Source organism: Typopeltis vanoorti, chromosome 7 (genome assembly GCF_054136105.1).
Source record: "Typopeltis vanoorti isolate ZY-2024b chromosome 7, IOZ_Tvanoo_1.0, whole genome shotgun sequence".
Classification (NCBI taxonomy): domain Eukaryota; kingdom Metazoa; phylum Arthropoda; class Arachnida; order Uropygi; family Thelyphonidae; genus Typopeltis; species Typopeltis vanoorti.
Genome location: NC_143555.1, coordinates 117,629,040 through 117,652,808, shown reverse-complemented (window position 1 = coordinate 117,652,808; position 23,769 = coordinate 117,629,040). Strand labels below are relative to the sequence as shown.

General features: G+C 37.5%; 1 protein-coding gene across 3 annotated transcripts in view; it reads left to right on the top strand.

Moving 5' to 3' along the window:
* LOC150104992 (uncharacterized) overlaps positions 1 to 23,769 on the top strand; it is a 768,027-nt gene that overhangs the window by 546,273 nt on the left and 197,985 nt on the right. For all 3 annotated transcript variants that reach the window (XM_090395452.1, XM_090395451.1, XM_090395453.1), the window contains exon 33: positions 20,199 to 20,241. In XM_090395452.1, the coding sequence (XP_090251578.1) occupies positions 20,199 to 20,241 (43 nt within the window). The remainder of the gene's footprint in view (positions 1 to 20,198; positions 20,242 to 23,769) is intronic.

Genomic DNA, 23,769 nt, shown 5'->3' with positions numbered 1-23,769 from the left:
GGGCAGGACTTGTGTAGAGGGAATCATTTTAATGTATTTTGAATAGCTAACACACAGTGCATGTTAAACTAATGTCTGTGAGGAATAACAAGTCTGATTTAGATTCAAGTATGCTGTGGAGCTCATTGGGGTCTCTCATTGATTTGATGTCATAAAGTTAATTACAGAGGTGGGATGCAGTAGGAGAATAAAAGACTCCTGAACATATCACTCATCCTTGGAGTACTCAGTCCCTTGTTCATTCATCACTACAACATGCCATAATGTCCAGTGTAAAACTTTTATTTTTATTATTTTTTACAACAATCCCACCTATGAAAGGCTGTTAAAATATGGTAGTACCATGTTGAACTACTTGCTAAATAATCTGGTTCCTATGCTTTTGGGATTAAATATGTTACATTTTAGGCCACTTTAGCCATCTGATAAACAGGATGGTGGTGGTCTCACACCAGGCATTAAAAATCTATCTACCATCCAAATACATCGACACACACACACACACACACACACACACACATGAATGCCACTATGGAATTCAAACTCACAGCCTGTTGGCTGGAGAAGGGGGGGGGGTACAATGTCCACTAATCCATCCAGAGTAACCATGTTTATACCTTCATATTCAGCTTTGTGGTCAAATCTAATCTACTCTGGTACTTTTTATGTATTTATTTTCAGATTTCTAACATATTTTCAATACCGAGATGTACTTGTGACTGCATTTTATTATTATTATTATTATTATTATTATTTTATTCGTGACACCTCCAAGGAGTCCGAAGACTCATTGTGGGAGGACACCTATTGTACAACTAATTTTCTGCCTTTGTGTTTGTTACTGTTATTTCATTTAATAATTTTTTAAATCAGTTACTCCAGCCATCCAGAATATCCTTATCCCCATTTTTATGACACTTTTATCACCTATAATTCCTCAGTACCCACTCATCTATTTCTAAACCTTTTCAATAGCTTCCAGAACATTGCTGCTTTCTTAATATTTAACTTCTATATTCTTACCAATGTCTTCCAAGGTGTTGTTTAGTTAATTTTACACATAACTTTCTTAAATTTTTATATGTATTTGAAAGAAACTTTTACATATGATTTCTACATTTTAGGTCTGCCTCTTTAACTTCTTGAGTCTGCATGAATTTTTGATTTTTCTATCCTTTTTAACACTTCCCACATATTCCCCTGACTGAATCATCAATATTTTCTTCATATTTTGGCACTGAATCTCTAAATGTGGTTTTTGTTATCAAATTCTTTCATTTTTCTGCCATAATATTTGTATATTTGAATTTATAGTTCAGTTCTTAAAGCTTCTGAACTCTGGTTCATTGGTAAAACTTTTGTAGATGTTTTTCTTTTCAGTATAACTTATTTTTATGTTTCCAAATTAATTGTTGATAACTTCCTTTTTCAAATCACCTGTATACTCTCATGCTCTTGTGACCTGACAGAGCAAAGACAGTGCTATCAACAATCATAAATCGGTTTCACTTTTCATATCTTGTGTGTATATTTGAACATGACATTAATAATGACTAGTTGGTGCATTAAGAGAAATCCAGTGGGTATTTTTTGCTAGATTTATTAGTTTGGCTCTTTTCTTCAGATTTTCTTACAACATTTCTGTATGTCTAGGATTCATTTCCTATATTACTATATATATTTCTACAAGAATTAACTTTGATTTGAAAAATTCCTCTACTTCTTCCTTACCAGAACCTTCTCTGGGAGACAGGTGTCATTGTCCAATTTTCCATTTTGAAAGTTGCTCACATTACTGTACATGAAATTTCTTGCTATTCAAGAAATCTGTCTTCTTGTTTAGTGTTGAATAATAATAATATTATTATTATTATTATTATCCTGGGCAACTCCAAGGAGTCGACAGACTCATCGAGGGAGGCCCTAACATCATGTCAAGAGCAACTATTCGACATTCACACAGTATCTATCATACCTCGCATTGAACTCATTCACGGTCATAGCACCCACAACAGACTCTGGCAGCTTATTCCACTCATTCACCATTCTCCAAGTAAAGAACCTAGCTCTAACACTCCTGCTAACTACACTCTTGCCCAGCTTCCATGTATGGTCCCTAGTCCTCCACCACCAGTCCTATTCTCAAAAATATCTTCCGGATTAATCTTATGGAAACCCTTCAGTAATTTGAATGCCTCAATCATATCACCCCTTTTCCACCTATCAACCAATTTTTGCAACCCACAAATTTTCAACCTGTTCTCATAAGGTTCATTCCACAGACCTTCTGTCATCTTGGTCATTCATCTCTGGACCCTCTCCACCTCCTCCCCATCAAGAAGAAACACTGGTGCCCATATCTAGGCACAGTAGCTAGATGGGGTCTTATCAAGGCTCGATATAGAGGAACAATAACTTGTTTGTCTCTGCTTGTTAAACTATTTTTCAGCAACCAAGTGATTTGATGAGCTGTTTTGGCCACTTTTGAAATGTGCCCCCTAAACTTCAACTCCCTATCCACCAACACTCCCAAATCCCTGGCCTCATCAATCTCCTGGAGTACAGTTCCACCAATGTGATATACTTCTGCTAATCTTTTCACTACAAAATGCATAACCTTACACTTTGCCACATTAAATTGACATCCATTTTCCCTAGCCCAGTCCTCCAAACTATCCAAATCATCCTGCAAAATTTTGACATCCTGTGCACTCACAATTGCTCTACCCAACTTTGCATCATCAGCAAAATTCCTCTCAGATCCTTTCCTATATCTTTATTGAACAAATTGAAAAGTAGTGGTCCAAGAACAGAACCCTGCAGCACACCACTAGTCACAAGCCATCTTTTGGACTCCCACTCCTGAATAAACCACTCTCTGGTATCTCTCCATCAACCACCCTCCTATCCATCTCACTAACCCTATATCCATCCCCATCTGCTCCAGTTTACTGATTAGAGTAACATGTGGTATCCTATCAGAGGCCTTGGCAAGGTCTAGTAGATTCACTGTAAACCCATTACCCTTATCCAGTTCAGCCATCACTGTGTTATAAAACGTGAGCAAGTTACTGAGGCATGATCTACCCTTCGCAAAACCATGTTGTCCCCCATACAGTATCCTTTTCATCTATCCAATCCTGTATTCTTCTCTTGACTAATTTCTCCAAGATCTTGACAACGATTCCTGATATGATAATCGGTCGGTAATTTACAACAGTAGTCTTGGAACCTCCTTTATGCAGTGGGACTATTTTCCCCCTCTTTCCACCCACTCAGAACTAACACAGATCCGAAACTCAAATTAAACAAAATGGTCAAGGGTTCTGACAATTCTTTAGCCGCTTCATGTACGACACGAGCTGGTATACCATCCACTCCCACAGATGTATTGACATTGAGGTTTTGCAATAGATTACTCACCTCCACTTCATTCACCACAATTTCCATATAATCTATTGGTTCATTCATTTCTGCAATGTCACGACCTGGAAGATATATATTCTTGCAAAGTGCTCGCTCAGTAATTCAACTATATCAGCTGATTCGGTTACCTCCCTACCATCGGCATTCTTTAAAATCATTCTGCCATATACATTTTTTTTCTTTTTCTTGCAACATATCGAAAAAACTGTTTAGGATTCTCTTTAGCCTACATGGCCAATGTTCTTTCATAATCCTTTTTGGCTTTTCTTACCACACTCGTTACCCTTCGGGCCTGCTCTTTATACCGTTCATGTGCCTGCAGGTCACCTTTCTCCTTGAATTCCCTCCATAGTTGTTTCTTTTTTTGCAGCTCAAGCTTAATGGTGTTATTCATCCATTTAACCCCTACTTGATTTATTAGACTCTAGGTATACAGTCAGCCATTGCTTCATGCAAACACTTCTTTATCGCCCCCCATGCACTATGAACTTCTAGCCCTTGCAGTTGTACATGCCATGGCAGTGAACCAATCAATCTCCTAAGCTTGTCATACTTACCAGCCCAATAATTCCACATGTACCCCGTCTTAATTGTAAAATACACACCTTTCGCCATCTCCTAAGTCAAGACCCTATGATCACTCTCACCAGTTGATGGCAACGTGGTCACCAATTATTCGTTACAAGTCAAATTCTCAGATGCAATTACCAGATCAAGCACTCTCTGACCCCTAGTATTTTCCATTACATGCTGTTACAGATAGTTATCCCTTGATAACTGCATAAAATCCAATTCCTTCTTCCCATGTTTCCTCTCCTCCTTCCAATTAATGTTACCATAGTTGAAATCTCCCATAATAATTACCCTCCTTCCACTCATTTCTTCTACTTGCTTATGTATACTATCTCCACCATCTATTCCATCACCTGGTCTATAGCCGCACCCAACTGTATATTTAGTTCTGCTAATTTCAATCTCACACCAAATAACCTCAAATGTGCTCTTTTCTCTATCCTGCAGTTCCACTTCTATTCTTCTTGGCTGTAGCTCATCAGCTATCATCAATAACACTCCTCTCCCCCATTTTATTCTCCCTGTCACTCCTGAACACACCATACCCCTCACATTCAATCCCACTAGCTATGTCATCATCTGTCAGCCATGTTTCACTAATGCAAATAACCTGTAGTCTGGAAGTGCCAACCAAGGCCAAAAATTCTTCCCTCTTGTTCCTAATACCTCTGGCATTTCTATACATGAATTGAAGAAGCCGATTTGTCCCATTCCCTATTTTAATGCCTTTTTCTAACTATCCAATTCTTATTCGTGTTTTTTTCTACTCGCTTGGGCATATTACACACATTCACACACTCAACTGTCTCCCTAAAATCTGCAAATCTACCCCCCCCCCTAATAACTCTAGTTTCCCTGGTTCTGTAACTTCACTTCCACCACATTCGACAACACCTTTTCAAGTCTCCCCACACCAAATCCATTCAGATGTAATCCATCCATTTTATATAAATCCTTTCGCCCATCGAACTCATTCCACACATCCACAAATTCCACACTACTCATCAAACATAATTTACCATAAAGTCATTAGCAATTATGGCCCTCCTTCTATACTCTTCACTGTCATGCTAGCAACAGACTCACCATCCTAACTCTCTCTCACTCTTTTCTTTTGCTACCTCAAGCAATTCCTTCATATTGTCACTCATAGCCTTTTTATTTCCTTTCAAATCATTTGTACCCACCACCACTATCAATTCCTTCACCCGCTGTTTTTGCATCCTAATTGACTCACTTACATTCTTTATGGTCGCACCGGGTTGGTACGATTTTGTTAAACTCTCAACTAACACACCTCTTACTATGGAATCTCCATACAATACACACGCTCTTTCATTTTGTTTACACTCACTATCCTACCCTTATTTTTTCTATCATACTTTTGCCAATTATAGTTGGTACACTTGTTAAAGATTGTTGCCAATGTTCCAGTTGCTGGTTTACACTGTGTAAACCAGCAAAACTCATTCTGCGTAATAGAGCTATTTCACTCATTGCGTCAGTGTCGTAATTTTTATTTTCCGATGATTCATTCAATCGTTCTGTATGCTTAACTTCATTCACTCTATCAACGCCAATCTCACAGCTATCAGGTACTACCTTGCAAACATCCTCGTTCATACCTCAAATATCGCTGTTATCTAGATTCTCACTTTCGACAAATATCACTCACATGACCTGAAACATTCTTTACACTTTTTGCACACCTTCACTCCACAATCATTGTTTAACCAGACTCCGAACGCTCTACTCGATGCATACATTTTGCAAATGGAACACTGAATCAAGTCTTTTAAATTAAGATTTTCTGACAAATATGGTGACCTGGATGCCATCTTTATGTTCCTCTTTATGGGAGCCATGAGCACAGATAAGCGATCTATCAGTTTACTGTTAAAATATTCAAAAAACATACAAAAATCACCCAGACACGTTAAACTACTAAAGGAAACAATACTATGTAATACTTAATATACTTAATTATTCCTATGATAACTTATCTCAATCAGGAGCTCTACTTAGACACATCTACAGTGCTTGGCTCACTAGCACCCTCTCCAATATAATTTAATATGGAATACTGTGTTAATCTGCTTTTTGGCTTCTTGGTCTCAGTAATGATAATTACATCAGCATTGTATTTCTGTAATTCCTCTGTGAGCTCTATCTATTTTATCCATCTATCTCCATCTATTTGATGCTTCAAATATTTATTGTGCCTAACTTCAACTCTGTTGAGCTTGAAATTGTTTCAGTAATTAACTCTTTCCTTGTTGGTCCTCATTTCGTAATGAGAATGCTCTGGTCTCTGCTTAGCCATTTACTCTCCAGCCATCATGTTATGTGATTATTTTGTATCATCACCATATTTATGTACATGCATTAGTGGTTAATCCAATGCATAATAGACTTTAGTTGCCTTCCCATTCTCATTCTTTCATTATCCAGGTGGATACTTAGTAAACAGGATGCACTGTTAAAAAGTGGCATTGGACATATCATCAAACATCCTGTTGTTCTGAGCTTTTCTTGCAAGCTATGTGAAGGTCTCCTCCTGGATATCTGGCTATCTGGTTATCTTTGATTATTCTTAAGTCACTCCACTTTGTCACCGTCATCATCATCATAATCTTCTGATATATGGCCTTATGGAAGTGTATTATTCAGAAATCTATATATATATATATATAAAGAGAAACTTCACTCAGTAGTGTTGCAAGTGAATGTACTGGTGGTCTTGAACTGTGCTAGAAAAATAGTGTTTTAAATTGTTTAGTGTAGCTTTTTCTTTATAATAGTGCTTCATTCTTTTTAGACTAGATACAGGTGTTCTTCAGTGTTTTTTTAGCTTAATTTTGTTGGTTTGTTTTCTTGCTGCACGTTTAATCATTAGTGTTAGACATTCTGAAAATAGCGTCCATAAGGAAGCACCCATCAGTGGCAAGAATCCATCAGACTGAATATTGAGTTTTGCTCCAGATTTTTTTCAGTGGATTCACTGCAAAAATTATTTTATGTAGGCATCAAAAGATGTAAAAGGTTTGTGGACTGTTAGGGTGAACAAAAAGAAGGAAAGTGCTAATGTATATGAGGTCCACTGATAGGTTAGATCATTTCAAAAAGTGGGCTGTTGTCACTGGGAGCAGTCAGAAAATGGATGAAAGTGCTAGTAATGATAGCTTAGGAAATGGAGTGCAAGAACTCTTGAGCAAAAGTTCATAAAAGTTAAGAGTGAAATGGAGCATCTGGAGGATGAGATTGAACATCTAAAGAAGAGATTGGGCTGATGTATATGAGAAGGAGGAAGTTATGAAGTATGTGTCAAAGCATAATTTTATAGGATTATATGGATATTCAATCATTAGAGGTGTTGCGAATAACAAGGTACATAAACTTGTTTTCCAGGTCAAACATTGAATAACTGATAAGATGAATATAAATAACTGATGCTTGCATTGGAAGCAAGAAATGGGAACCACATTTAGTGGTAGTTGTGGACACAAATGCTGGGTATGATAAAAGTAATGTGGTAAGGATTTGAGAAAGTAATTGTAGGAGACAATGAAAATAACGTTATTTGAATTATTCAAGTGTGTTGTCCATATATGATACCAGTAAGTTGAGGAGAGTAGAGATAACGAATCACAAGATGACTGAGTTGCACAAGGAAAAGAATGTCAAAATTGTAAATCTATAGGGAAAACTAGAAAGGAAGTCAGGACAATTTAAGGTTGATTGACTGCATTTGAATGGGTTTGATCTTGGACAATAAGTGAAACTATTATTTGCTGAAGACTTAGGCAACATGTAATAGAGGAACAAGAGGTTCAAGAGTTTTGGATTTGGTCATAGTGTTAGAAGAGCTCATAATAAGTGAGATGACATCTCTCCCACCAGTTAGAGAGAGTGACCATGTGGTTTTGACTTGGAAGAGGAATAGACATGCAGGCGTATCAAAGAAAAGGGAACATATGTGGAATTATAAGGCAGGTGATTATACTAGTCTTAGGTATCAACTAGGGGAAGTTCCATGGTGGGCAGAATTGGAAGGCCAGGTTGTCATTAGTGCTTGGGAAATTGTGAAGGAATATTTGTTAGCAGCAATAGTAAGCTGTATTCCATGAGTGAAGAAGCAGACGCAATTTGGTGTAATATGGATGACAAACAATAACAAACAGGAACTGCAGTTGAAAAAATGATTATGGAAGAGATATAAGAAGAGGGGTGGAGGGCAAATACACGAAGAATATAAGACTCAGGTCAGGAGAGTGACTAGTATGGTGAGAAGGCAAAACTGGAATATGAGAAGAGATTGGCACTAAGATTCAAAGAAAATCCTAGGGAATTTTTTAGCTATGTGGTCGCTAGGAGGAGAAATGATTTTGGAAGAATGACACTCTGGGATAAAAATAGGAATAGAGTGACTGATGCAGAGGACATAGTGGAGTTGTTCAATGAGCACTTTATTGGAGTATTTCATCCTGGAGAAGAAGGTTTTAATATTAGAGGGATAGGGTTCAGGGTTTAGAGGTGCAAGAGGAGAGTGTGTTCCAAATATTGAGTACTCTGGATATCAGTAAAGCTGTGGGACTAGATAGTATTTCAACACAGGTTTTGACAAAATGTGCTAAAGAACTGACAGCTCCTTGACCTGGCTCTTCAATAAAAGTCTGGCTGTGGGAAAGGTACCCAAGGAATGGAAGGAAGGTAGGATAGTGCCCCTGCACGAGGGCGGTAGCAGACTGGAAGTGTTTAATTATAGGCTAGTTTGTGTGTCATCAGTAGTTGTTAAGATCGTGGAGAAATTAGTGAGGGACTATATACAGCATTGGGCAGATGGAGGTAACGTTATCTGTGAGAATCAACATGGATTTGTTAAGGGATGCTCTTGTTTTAGTAATATTACTGCCTTTTCCAAAATCCAAAAAAATGGCTATGCTGCCATTTTTTGGATTTTGCAAAGGCATTTGAGGGGTGCCGCATGATAAACCGATATTTAAATTGCATCACATGGGTTTAAATGTCTAGTTTGTCAAATAGATTCAGGATTGGCTGTCTGATAGGTATCAGAGAGTTGTATATAGTGGGGCAATATCAAGGAAGCAAAAGGTTACAAGTGGGGGTTCCACAGGGCTCAGTATTGGCAGGGCCACTGAGAGAAATTTTTGGGCCCGTGACAAGTCTGTGGTCCAGGCGCCACTTAAAAAAGTGCATCACTTTTGTTTAATAAAAAAAGCCATATGAAACATTAAACATTTATTTAAAAAAGTGTACAATAAATTCAAAATTTGATACATTACATACCATACAAAATACAAACATTAAATAAAAAGAGAATTTTTAAATTTTTATTGCCTCATCTATCTCATACACTTCCTCACTTTATGGTTAGCAAAATCTTTAATCATCTCGTCATAATCAATTTTCAATGCCAGGTCATGTTCTATTGATAGCAAAGCTAGGCCGTTTAATCTTTACTGTGAATGCAATTACTAGCTAGCGCTAGCGCAGCCAACTGCAACAACCTTGCACGAACGCCTATTGACGTCATCACCTGCTATAACTAAAGCAATCTGCACCGAGAGAATCAGTGTCTTCCGGACTGTCACATTATCCTTTATCATTGTTGTATTATTACGAGAATTAAAACCATGCATTATAAACACAGTTATGTGACAAGTCGGGGCCCGGCGGTCGTGCCCTGTTCGATGCTGAGCCCGTGTCAAAAGTCTCAGATGTCATCCCCTCTCGACGGCCCTGAGTACTGGGACCTGTATTGTTCAACCTTTTTATATCAATGACATTATCAATGGATTACAAGGAGATATTTAGTTGTTTGCAGATAATGTGAAGCTGGGAAGGATTATCAGTAATAACGCAGATGTGGCAGCCCTGCAAGAGGATTTGAATAAACTAGACAGATGGGCAAATGAATGAGGTTATCAGTTTAATGCAGCAAAATATAAACTCTTGAAGTTTGGGATCGCTCGATGGGAGGATGCATACTCAATTGGAGGAGCTATACCTGGAGGAAGTAGGGGAGACAAGAGATCTGGGGGGTGATGATTAATAGAAAACTGAAATTCAGGTGCATATTGCACAGGTGGTGAAGGTAACCCAGGGGATTGCTGCAATACTGAGAAGGATGCTGACCTGCAGAGATAAAAGAGTTATCATTCTGTTGTATAAGACTCTGATCAGACCATACTAGGGCTATTGTTTTGAGATTTGGTCCCCAGGATTTGAAGGGGATAAATTAACTGCAGAAAGGGTACAAGGGCAGATAACAAAGATGGTTTCAGGACTGTACAATGATAGTTATGAGGATCGACTGAGGGAATGTAGACTGCAGAGTTTGGTTGATAGAAGAAGGAGAAGTGATATGATCTAAACTTTTAAACTGTTGACATGCAGGAAGGAGCGATGACAAGGGGCCATCCCTAGAAGTTACTGAACAGGTCAAATCCATTAATTTCCTAAACCTGACATTAGTCAGAACAAACAACAAAATAGCCATGAAAATATTCCACAAACCCACACATATCGGAAACTACCTCCATTTTAACTCATACCATCCTTATTCGATTAAAAAATCAGTCATCCTAACACAATTCACAAATGCTTACAAGTTTTCAACTAACCATAATTATCTCAACACAGAAATAAAGAAATTAACACAAATTTTCCAAAATTGGAATTATCCAACACAATTAATAAATTATGCCAACAAAACAGCAAAAAAACAGGTAAAACAATCCAACAACCAAAACAAACTTCCCAACACAAAAATTATCAAACTGCCATACATACAGAACTCATCCAAAGCCTACAAATACATTTTCAAACACACTGACTATAAACTGGTGTTCACCACAAACCAAAAATTGGTGACACTTCGCAAACCTACAAAATCTCACATACACACAAGGAAATATTAGAACACCACAACATTGTTGACAAATTTCCTTGCCAAAAAGACTGTGATGTCACCTACAATCATGGAAGTGTTCTTGTAGTCTTGAACATCATCATCATCATCATCATCAAATTCCTGCCATGTACCCTCAAGGGGTGTACAGGATATGACAGTACTACATGAAAAAATTACATCATTACTAACTTCCTATCTACAATTTTCCTCCAAATCAGTCTGTTACTTGTCAAGACTCCAACATTATCAGATCTTATATTTCTATCGTCTAAGGCACTTTGTACCGTATCAATCCACCTATATCTTGGTCTTCCTCTGGGTCGTTTTCCTGCCAACCTGGCAGAGAACACTTGTTTTGCTAATCTTTCCTCTCCCATTCTATTTAAGTGACCATACCATCTGAGATTAGCTCTGCTAACGCATTCCTGGATGCTGACAATGTCAAGTTCTTTCCTAATATCCTCATTTTTAATATGATATTGCCATTGATGCCATCTGTTCACGCCTCTAATCTTTCTCAGGACTCTCATATCTGCGGTCTCTAGTCTTTGGTCAAGTGTTTTACTTCTGACCCAGCTCTCAGATCCATAAGTTAAAATTGGTTTGAACACAGTCTTGTATACAGCTAATTTAGTGTTCCGACTAATTTCTTTCTTATTCCATATGAATTTATTCAATTGACTTCCCACGATACCAGCTTTGCTGATTCTGTTGTCTATTTCTATATTTAGTTTACCATCTTCAGTAAAAATTGTGCCTAAGTAGCTGAAATGTTTTACTTGTTCCACAGGTTCTCCATTCACAACACAGTTGACATTTTCAATGATTCTGCCTATTTTCATTGTCTTTGTCTTTTTATTGCTGACCTTCATACCATATCTATTACAACAGCTATTCAATTTAGTCAGAGAATCTTGCAGACTTGTAGCGGATTTATTTAGAAGTATAACATCATCCGCATAAAGCAAAGAGCTGACATTAACATCTCCAATTTTGATATCAGGTTTAATACCACATTCCTTCATAATGTGATCCATATAGATAATGAATAACAGAGGGGATAATGTACATCCTTGTCTCACACCAGATTTAACATTAAACCATCTTCCTGTACTTCCTTCAATTCTAACTGCTGACTCACAACTCAAATAAAGACTAAGTATTGCTTGATATAATGCCCCATTGACACCATATAACTGCAGCGTATTGAATAGATTCTCAATTGGCACCTTGTCATATGCCTTTTCCAAATCGACAAAACTTAAATACAGATCTTTGTTATATTCCCATGCTTTCTCGACTATTTGTCGTAAAGTGAAGATCTGATCCTGACAGCCTCTATTTGGCCTGAATCCAGCTTGTTCTTCACCAAGCTTTTCTTCCACAATTCTTCTCAACCGTTTCTCAAGTATACTTGCATAGATCTTGCCAGGAACACTCAGTAGGGAAATACCTCTGTAATTCTCACATTCAGTTTTATTTCCCTTTTTATATATGGGTACTATGAGAGCTCTACTCCAATCATCGGGAATTCGTCCCTCTGTCCAGGCTTTCTGAACTATGCAGTGCAACTACTGTAAGACTCTTATACCACCATACTTCAGCATTTCTGGTCGAATATCATCTACTCCTGCTGCCTTTCCACATTTCAAGCCTTTGATGGCTTTTTCTACTTCAAGTATAGATATGTATTCCTGACTGCATGCCTGGTCAGTGTTTTTTATCACTGTGCTGTCATCACTGCTTGTTTCATTTAGCAGTTTTTCAAAGTAATTACTCCATACTTCAAGGATATCTTTTTCTCCTGTTTTCATTTCACCTTTATCATCTCTAATTCCTTTTACAGCACTCTTTCCTCCATTCCTAAGCTTCTTCAACAACCTCCAGAATATTTTGCCACCTTCTTGATATTTATTTTCTATATTCTTGCCCCAAAGTCCTCCCATGACTTTTGTTTAGCTAGTTTTACACAGTGTTTAGCTTTCTTACATTTGTCTCTGTATTCTGTAAGAGTAAAAGCTGACTTATTTGCCATTTAAACAATAAAAAAATGCAACATTTAAACAATAAAAAACGCAACAACAAAAAGAAAAACAGGATACAAAGTACAAAGGAAAAACTGAAATAGCAGTCTAAAATGATAGAAATCTATTTAGACAAACTGGATAGGCATGCAGAAACAACATGATCCTAATAGGATATTTTAATTATAGGAATGTGGATCAGAAATAAGAGTTAGTGTATGATAACAAAGAAAGGGAATTTGTCACATTTCAGAGGGATAATGACAAATATGCTGCATGCTGCTTACTACCATAAGCAGCATGCAGCAAAAGGAACTTGAAGTTTTACAGTTTTGGATTGATGATATCCTCACAGGATATGGTTGTTAATGAAGTATCAACACTTCTGCTGGTTGGTGAGAGTGATCATGAGGTACTGGTTTTGGAAGTGGTGAAAGAAGACAAGGTTACTTCAGAAAGGGATATGTGGAGAATTACAAGATGGACAATTTTGAGAAGCTCCATAGTCAATTAGCATCAATACATTGGTTTTTAATGAGCTGTATAGAAAAGATATTGACAATGCATGGGAATTGATAAAGCAATATCTGACACATGCAATGTATACCTACATACCAGGAGTTAAATGAATAAACAGAGTAGGTGCAAAATAGATGAATAGCGAAATCAAGTAAGCAGTATTACAATAGAAAATGTTATGCAATAGGTACAAGACAATTTGTAGCAATTAGATGCATGAGGAGATAAAAAATTCATCTAGAAAATCTTTCACTTAGAAAGGTGAAAAGCATGGTAAAGAAATCATGTATGAGAGGAAATTGGCCAGTATGACCAAGGTTATTTCAAGGGAATTCTTCTATATGGCAAGCAGGAGGAAGAATAACTATGGCATTGTGACATTAGTGGATAGTTATGGTGGCAGAGTAACCATTGCAAAGAATGTAGTGGAGCTCTTTAGTAAGCATTTTATCATTGTATATCATACTGCTTTAAATGGTGCTGTGCAACATGTAAAAAGGAATGAAATATTAGAATTAGAGAAAAAAATGTTCCATTAAATATTGTTTTAAGGAATGTGCAAAACAGTTAGTATACCCTTGAGCTGGTTATTTAATTCAAGTCTGTGATGACAAGGTGTTATCCCTGGAAGTTGCAAAAGGAAGCTGTGAGCAGGAGGGTGAGGAGCAGTTTCTTTGTATGGAGGGTGGTTGAACCATGGAATGCATTGCCTGATAGAGTGGTGAGAGCAAAAATGGTCAATGAATTCAAGGAGTGGTATGGTAGACTTTGTGTTTCCTAGGAAGGACTTCCCAAAATGAGTATTTTGACTCCATGGAGACCTGAATAATAATAATAATAATAAGATGCCGAAGGAGTTGAAGGAAAGCACTATCAATACATCAACATGATTATACAACAGAAGTTTCCAATAATAGACTAGACTATATACTGTATATGCAACTATTCAAGGTATGGAGAGATTGGTTAGGAATGCAATAAAAGACTGGGTTGACGGAAAGAGGATTCTTTATGATGACCAGCATGCGTTTGTAAAAGGTGGGTCTTGTTATTAATGAATTTGCAGTTGATTGCTAAAACAATACAATAGATTGGTTAGATAGATTGGAGATAGGCACTCTGAACAATACCAGCAAATTGTGTATGATGAAGTGGTGTCTCAAAAAAAAAAAAGTAAGATAACCAGTGGTGTGCTTCAGGATTTAGTTCATGAGCCCATTCTGTTTAACTTATTTGTTAAAAATAATAAAAATGTTAAAAAAGTGACCATGTGGTTTTAACTTGGAAGATGAATACAGTAGTATCAAAGAGATAGGAACATATGTGGAATTATAAGATAAGTGATTATAATAGTCTTAGAATGTAAACTTGGGGAAGTTTCATGGAGGGAAGAATTGGAAGGCCGAGATATCATTAGTGTGCTTGGGAAATTGTGAAGGAATATTTGTTAGCAGCAATAGTAAGGTATATTCCACTAGTGAAGAAGAGGACACAATTTGGTGTAAAGTGGATGACAAACAATATTAAACAGAAACTGCATACAAAAAAGAGGCTGGAAGAGATATAAGGAGACAGGTGAAGAGCAGATGCATGAAGAATATAAGACACAGGCCAGGAGAGTGACTAGTATGGTAAGGAAGGCGAAACTGGAATATGAGAAAAGATTGGCCCTAAGATCCAAAGAAAATCCTAGGGAATTTGTTAGATATGTGGCCAATAGATGAAGAAATGACTGTGGAAGAATGATATTGTGGGATAAAAATGGGAATGGAGTGACTGATGCAGAGGACATAGTGGAATTGTTCAATGAACACTTTATTTGAGTATTTCATCCTAGAGGAGTCAGTTTTAATGCTAGAGGGATTGGGCAGGTTCGAGGTTTAGAGGTACAGGAGGAGAGTGTGTTTCAAATACTGAGTACTCTGGATGTCAGTAGGAGTGGATGGTATTTCACCACAAGTTTTGAGAGAATGTGCTAAGGAACTGACAGTGCCTTTGACCTGGCTTTTCAATGGAAGTCTGGCTGCAGGAAAGGTGCCCATGAAATGGAAGGAAGGTAAGATAGTGCCATTGCATAAGAGCAGAAGCAGACTGGAAGTGTCTAATTATAGGCCATTTTGTGCATCATCAGTAGTTAAGATCTTGGAGAAATTAGTGAGGGACCATATAGAGCATTGGGCAGATGAGGGTAATGTTATCTGTGAGAGTCAACATGGATTTGTGAAGGTGCGATCTTGTTTTAGTAATATGCTAGCCTTTTATAATAAAGTTACAAGAGTAGTCGATGAGGGGAAAGGCATATACTGCCATTTTCTTGGATTTAGCGAAGGCATTTGTCAACTGGATTCAGGATCGGCTGTCCGATAGGTATCAGAGAGTTGTGTATAGTGGGACAGTTTCAAGGAGGCAGAGGGTTACAAGTGTGGTCCCATAGGGCTCAGTACTGGGACCTATATTGTTTAATCTTTATATCAATGACATTGTCAGTAGATTGCAGTGGGATATTCAGTTGTTTGCAGATGATGCGAAGCTGGGAAGGGTTATTAGTAATAGTGCAGATGTGGTAGTCCTGCAATAGGATTTGAATAAACTAGACAGATGGGGAAATGAATGGGGGGATGTCAGTTTAATGCAGCAAAATGTAAGGTCTTGAGGTTTGGGACACATCGATGGGACATTGCATACTCTATGGGAGGAGCTATACTGGAGGAAGTAGGGTAGACAAGAGATCTGGGGGTTGATGATTGATAGAAACCTGAAATTTAGAAGACATATTGGAAAGGTTGTGAAGGTAACACAGAGGATTGCTGCAATAATGAGAAGGACACTGATCTGCAAAGATAAAACAGTTATCATTCCGTTATATAAGATCCTGATCAGACCACACACATAGACTATTGTTCTCAGATTTGGTCCCCAGGATTTGAAGGGGATAAATTAACTGTAGAAAGGGTACAAGGGCAGATTACAAAGATGGTTTCAAGACTGTACAATGTTAGTTATGAGAATTGGCTCAGGGAATGTGCAGTGCAGAGTTTGATGGATAGAAGAAGGAGAGGTGATATGATTGAGACTTTTAAACTGTTGAGAGATGGTTACAAGGTTGACACTGGAGAGTTCTTTCGCTTGGTTGAACAGCAGGAGGGAGTGATGACAAGTGGCAATCCCTGGAAGTTACGAAAGAAAACTGTGAGCAAGAGGGTGAGGAGTGGTTTCTTTGCATGGAGGGTGGTTGAACCATGGAATGCATTGCCTGATAGAGTGGTGAGAGCAAGAATGGTAAATGAGTTTAAGGAGTTGTATGATAGACTGTGTTTCCTAAGAGGGACCTCCCACGATTAGTCTTGATGGATTTCTAGGAAGGACCTCCCATGATGAGTCTTTTGACTTCATGGGGGCCTGAATAATAGTTATAATAATAATAATAATATTATTATTATTATTTCATGTGCATTGACTGAGGGACTTCAGTTCTTTGTTGATGATGCAAAGTTATAAGAAGCACTGCTGAACCCTTCAGGAAAATTAGAATAGTATTTGTAGCATGGGCTAAGAAGGGAGGTTATAATTTTAATACTGTTATTATTATTATTATCTCAAGATTCTATGGAGTCTTTGGACCTCCGAGACTCATCTTTGAGGTCCCTTTTTCATACCTACCACTCATCACACCAATTGTCACCATATTGTCATGCAATGCATTCTATCATTCACAATTCTCCTTGCAAAAAACCTTCTTCTCACTCTCTTGTTCACACCCTCTTTATACACATTCCACCATTTTATGAAAAACTTCTTCAATGTTAATCCTAAAGCAACCCCTTACCAACTTGTACGTCTCAATCATATCACCCCCCTCTTCCTCCTATTCACTAGACTCTGTAATTGATATATTCTCAACCTTTCTTCATATTTAGCATTTCGGAGATCAATAACTACCTTAATCAATCACCTCTGGACCCTTTCCAACATTTCTTCATCCTTTTGAAAACTAAATGACCACATTTGTGCACAGTAGTCCATATGTCGCTTAAGCAAAGCCTTATATAATGGAACCAGAAACCCCTTACTTCTATAAATCAGTGTCCTCCACAGCATTGCCAGAATTTGTTTTGTTTTCCTCAGTATTTTGGCAATGTGTCCTCTGAATTTGAAATTTTATCCAGCATTACCCTGAGATGTCTTATTTCCTCCACCTCCAACAATACATATCCACACAAAGCATAAATTGTACATCCCATCTTTGTTTTATAAATTTTAAAAACCTGACATTTTGCAATGTTCAGCTGGCCTCTGCTATCCCATGCCCATTCATTCATCAAGTCTTCTTGTGAAGCTACAGCATCTCCTTTACTTCTCATATTTCATCTCAACTTTGCATCATTTGGAAACAACTGAATATCCCTATTCAAATCATCCTCAATATCATTAACATAGAAGTTAAACAGCAAAACCCCCTTTTAGGTACACCACTAGGACTTTCCTCTTCTTCAATACTGCTCCTCCAAACACAACTTACTGACATCTATCAGATAGCCAATCTCCAATCGAATGTACTAGTCTAATATCTAGCCCCATCCACTCTAGTTTTACTATCAACTTTGGCAATCTATTAAAAGCCTTTGCAAAATCTAAGTATACTTCTGTGTATCCATCTCCTTTGTCCAATTCAGCTGTCACTTTATTGTGACAACTTCAGTCTAAAACATGATCTACCTATGTGTTGAAATGTGACATTGTATAGAGCAATATATAGCCTATATACTTAAGTTGAAAATTAGTAGTTAGAATTGAATGATGCACAGGAAGATAGTTTGTTGTTAACACGTTTGCTGCTATGCTACTCAGTCATAGTTTGTTCCCGCACGCCAAGCGCTTTCGCATCTTCAAGGTCACTACGAGTAATCTCGTAGCCGGTTTATCAGATAGAATTTTATTTCATACGCCAACTACGAGTAATCTCCTATCACTTCCATCTATATATTACATGTGCTGACGCCAGTGTTTATTGCGTCTAGTTCAGTTTTAGTTTCTAGTCTCTAAGAACCTTCAATTTCGGTATGGCCAGTAAAAGAAAACTTACTGATATAGAAGTAGAAGCTTATGCTAATATGAGCGATCATGAATTTCATGAAATATTTGGTTCCGATTCTGAAGATGATCCTACAGACGACTCTAGCGGTGACTCCGATGATGAAGAAACTTTTGAAGATGAAGTTAGCAACCAGCCAAATACATCAACTTATTGGGAAAATTCAGAAGAAGAGTCCCCACAATTTGACTTTGTTGAAACTGCAGGTTTTAAAATTGACACTGGAAATTTCAGTATCAAAAGGTTAGTTGAACTTTTCTTTTCTGAAGATTTTCTCACAATTTTAGTAGAACAAACCAATTTATATGCTTTACAAAATATTGAGGAAAGCCGACTGCAGTTGAAAAAAAGTCGAGGAATTTCCAACTGGAAAGCAACAGACATACCTGAAATTAAATTATTTCTTGGACTTTTACTTCATATGGGTCCTTGTAATTTACCGTTTATTGAGCATTATTGGAGTACAAATCAACTTTACAATTTGCCATTTTGGCGCTCTAAAATGAGCCGAAATCGATTTCAAATTTTATTGCGTCATTTGCATTTTGCAGATAATTCCCAAGCAGCTAATGATAAATTGCACAAATTAAGACCAGTCCTAGATCATTTTAATAGTGTAATGCGAAATTGCTATGCACCAGACAGAAACTTATGTATTGATGAGTCAATGGTGTTGTGGCGCAGTAGACTGGCATTTCGGCAATACATAAAAAAAAAAAAAACATAAATATGGCGTGAAATTCTATGAACTGTGTAAATCAAATGGATTGGTGATAAGAATAAAAATTCATACAGGTAAATCTGAATCCTCTTTACCGAAAATGGGTCACGCACATGATGTTGTATTCCACTTGATGGAAGAATATTTAGACAGGGGTTATGTATTGCATATGGACAATTTTTATAATTCTGTAGCTCTAACAGAAACAATTTGAATAAATTTTTTTTTTTATTTTACTGAGTGCTTTTTTATTTCATTGATTGGTTTTTATTTTTATTGATTTTACTAGTTTTAAATTGATTTACAAATTACGTGTTATACTACGGATTAACTCGCGCTTGGCATAGGAGGTTGGTAATCAACATACGAGTATACTCGTAGTTGGCTTGTGAAGCTCATATACGAACTACGAGTATACTCATAGTCAGCATCTGAGGCATATACACAATATACTATATTATACTATATACTATTAAGGTAATTATACAAAGGGATAACTCGTGTTTGGCATAGGAGGTCGGTAAATCGACATACGAGTATACTCGTAGTTGGCAGCGAACGTGTTAAATCTAGTGTTAGACAAAGGGTGCAACCTATCTTTCTTATTATTCATGGTGGTAGTCTCATGCTGGGTAATAAAATTCACCTGCAACTTAAAAGTACACTTTTCTAAAATACATCACATTGATTTCCCAAAAACAACTTATCAATTAGTAGTATCAGAAATATTTTATGAACAGGAGATTCTTATCTGACTTTTAAGAATAGGTATTTGTTGTATTTAAAGTTCAGCAATGGAAACTATACTGATAGATTCTCATGGTATTTCAGTTCAACTATAGTTACTGAATTATTTATAAACAATTTCATAAATACTTGTTACTAATATATTGACTTGTTTTTTGATAGAACCTTTTCAGCATTATATTGCAGATGAATTACAAGAGCAAAGGTAATTGAATAATAATTATTATTATTTTGCTTAAAATTTCTGTAATATGCACAGATCCATTTTTGGAGATTCAATGCAGTCTTTGTGTGTGTGTGTGTGTGTGTGTGTGTGTGTGTGCATGCTCATAAGCCTCTGTCTGTTTAAGAAGAATTCAGTCCTGTATCTCCAACTGTTATTATTACTATTATTAATATTATTATTATTACATGACACATCCAAAGACTCTTCCTGGGAGGACACTTCACACAACCCACCATCTCCACCACAATGCCATCTACCCCACTAATAGTATGCCTTGTTTGTAAATTACATATGTATTGGGGCTGATTTGCCTATATAAGGATGAAAAACCTAGTTTCTTGGGGGGGGGGAATCCTGCTATCTCCATATGAGATCAGCTTACTCTTCTTAAATTATAAAAACCCATATAAAGAGTTATCCCATCACAATGAGAATCAAATTAAGTGTTGTCCAATGAAAGGGTGTAACATTCTGTCATTCTTCTAATTGCACTAATCATGGTAGTTCATTTACTTTAATTCCCCTCCATCACCTCTGAGTAGAAAATAATTCCTCCTCCTAGTTTCTCTCTCTCTTTCTCTCTCTCTCTCTCTCTCATACCTTTATGTTACATACCCTAACAAGAAATGCAGTCTTTTTGTTACACTTGACTTCTCTTAAAGTCTTATATGCCATTCTGCCTTTCTGTGATGTGACTTCCAACAAAAGGGATTGTGGGTGAATCTCGTGAGTATCCTTACAATAAAAGGATATTCTTCTAGTTGGAAGAAATGCCAAATAAATCCACTAGGTGGTCATTGACCTTCATCACCTAGGTGCACTGTCACCGCCTGTATCAAGTCTGAAGCAGACAATGTAACAATGTATTGTTCTCCAGAGCAGAGGTTTATTCACCCCCCCCCCCCCGTATTTTTTCTTGCAGTGCAACTGAGGATACACTTCAAGAGCATGACTTGCACACTTGAAGAGAGAGAGAAATAGAGAGAAAATTTTCTTCTATTTTGTAAAATTGTTCTGCAGGCTATAGTGGTACATGGGACTGAGACTTATGGTAATACATCAGGAGGCTTCCTGATCATATAGTACATAATTACTCTGCCACTTACTCTGCCAAAAATTGTGCCCAGAGTCTGAAGAGGGTGGGTGTGTGTAGGGAGAGAACTGTTGAGGCCATGTTATTACAAGAAGACTAAATGGTCTCTGTAGGTCACATGTCTCAGAGTCTCTCATCTCAGTGTGTGTTCATCTCTGTTCGACTCTTCACAAATGCCAACTATGAAAAAAATATGCTATATTATCACACTGTGAATTAAAAAAACTTACTCCACACAGACATAAAATAAATAAAAATTCCTAACTAAAAAAAAATACAGACAATACCAAAATCCTACCAGAAAAAAAATACAGAAAATATTAAAAAAAAATAATAAAAAAATAAAAAAATAAAATATAAAAATAATTTTAGCATCCATTTCACTATCGTTATTGCCTTTAAAAAAAAGTAATAAATGACATATATCATATCATCATTATTATTATTATTATTATTCAGGCCTCCAAGGAGTCAAAATACTCATCGAGGGAGGTCCTTCCTAAGACATAAAGTCTGTCAAGACTCATCGAGGGGAGGTCCCCCCCCTGAGAAACACAAAGTCTATCATACCACTCTTTAAACTCACTGACCGTTCTTGCTCCCACCACTCCATCAGGCAATGCATTCCATGGCTCAACCACCCTCCACACGAAGAAACCACTCCTTAACCTCTTGCTCACAGTTTCCTTTCATAACTTCCAGGGATGGCCTCTTATCATCACTCCTTCGCGCTGTTCAACCAAGCGAAAGAACTCCCCAGTGTCAACCCTGTAACCACCTCTCAACAGTTTAAAAGTCTCAATCATATCGCCTCTCCTTCTTCTATCCACCAAACTCTGCAGTCAACATTCTCTCAGCCGATCCTCATAACTATCCTTGTACAGTCCTGAAACCATCTTTGTCATCCGTCTTTGTATCCTTTCCACAGTTAATTTATCCCCTTCAAATCCTGGGGACCAAATCTGAGAACAATAGTCTATGTGTGTGGTCTGATCAGGATCTTATATAACGGAATGATAACTGTTTTATCTCTGCAGATCAGCGTCCTTCTCATTATTGCAGCAATCCTCTGTGTTACCTTCACAATCTTTCCAATATGTCCTCTAAATTTCAGGTTTCTATCAATCATCAACCCCCAGATCTCTCGTCTACCCTACTTCCTCCAGTATAGCTCCTCCCATAGAGTATGCAGCATCCCATCGATGTTTCCCAAACCTCAAGACCTTACATTTTGCTGCATTAAACTGACATCCCCATTCATTTGCCCATTTGTCTAGCTCATTCAAATCCTCTTGCAGGGCTACCACATCTGCACTATTACTAATAATTCTTCCCAGCTTCGCATCATCTGCAAACAACTGAATATCCCCTTGCAATCCACTGGCAATGTCATTGATATAAAGGTTAAACAATATAGGTCCTAGTACTGAGCCCTGTGGGACCCCACTTGTAACCTTCTGTCTCCTTGAAACTGCTCCACCATACACAACTCTCTGATACCTATCAGACAGCCAATCCTGAATCCAGTTGACCAATCTGACATCCACACCCATGTGTTGCAACTTAAATATCAGCTTATCATGTGGCACCCTGTCAAATGCCTTTGCTAAGTCTAAGAAAATTGCAGTATATGCCTTTCCCTCATCTAATGGTCTTGTAACTTTATTATAAAAGGCTAGCATATTGCTAAAACAAGAGCGCCCTTTCACAAATCCATGTTGACTCTCACAGATAACATTACCCTCATCTGCCCAGTGCTGTATACGGTCCCTCACTACTTTCTCCAAGATCTTAACAACTACTGATGACACACAGACTGGTCTATAATTAGACACTTCCAGTCTGTTACCACCCTTATGCAATGGCACTATCTTACCTTCCTTCCATTCCCTGGGCACCTTTGCCAAAGCCAGACTTTCATTGAAAAGCCATGTTAAAGGCACTGTCAATTCCCTAGCACATTCTCTCAAAACTCGTGGTGAAATACCATCCAGTCCCACAGCTTTACTGACATCCAGAGTACTCAGTATCTGAAACACACTCTCCTCCTGTACCTCCAGACCTCGAACCAGTCCTATCCCTCTACCATTAAAACTGACTCCTCTAGGATGAAATACTCAAATAAAGTGTTCATTGAACAATTCCACTATGTCCTCTGCATCAGTCACTCTATTTCCATTTTTATCCCACAATATCATTCTTCCACAGTCATTTCTCCTCCTATTGGCCAGATAGCTAAAAAATTCCCTACGATTTTCTTTGGATCTTAGGGCCAATCTCCTCTCATATTCCAGTTTTGCTTTCCTTACCACACTAGTCACTCTTCTGGCCTGTGTCTTATATTCCTCATGCATCTCTTCACCTGTCTCCTTATATCTCTTCCATAGCCTCTTTTTCGCATGCAATTCCTGTTT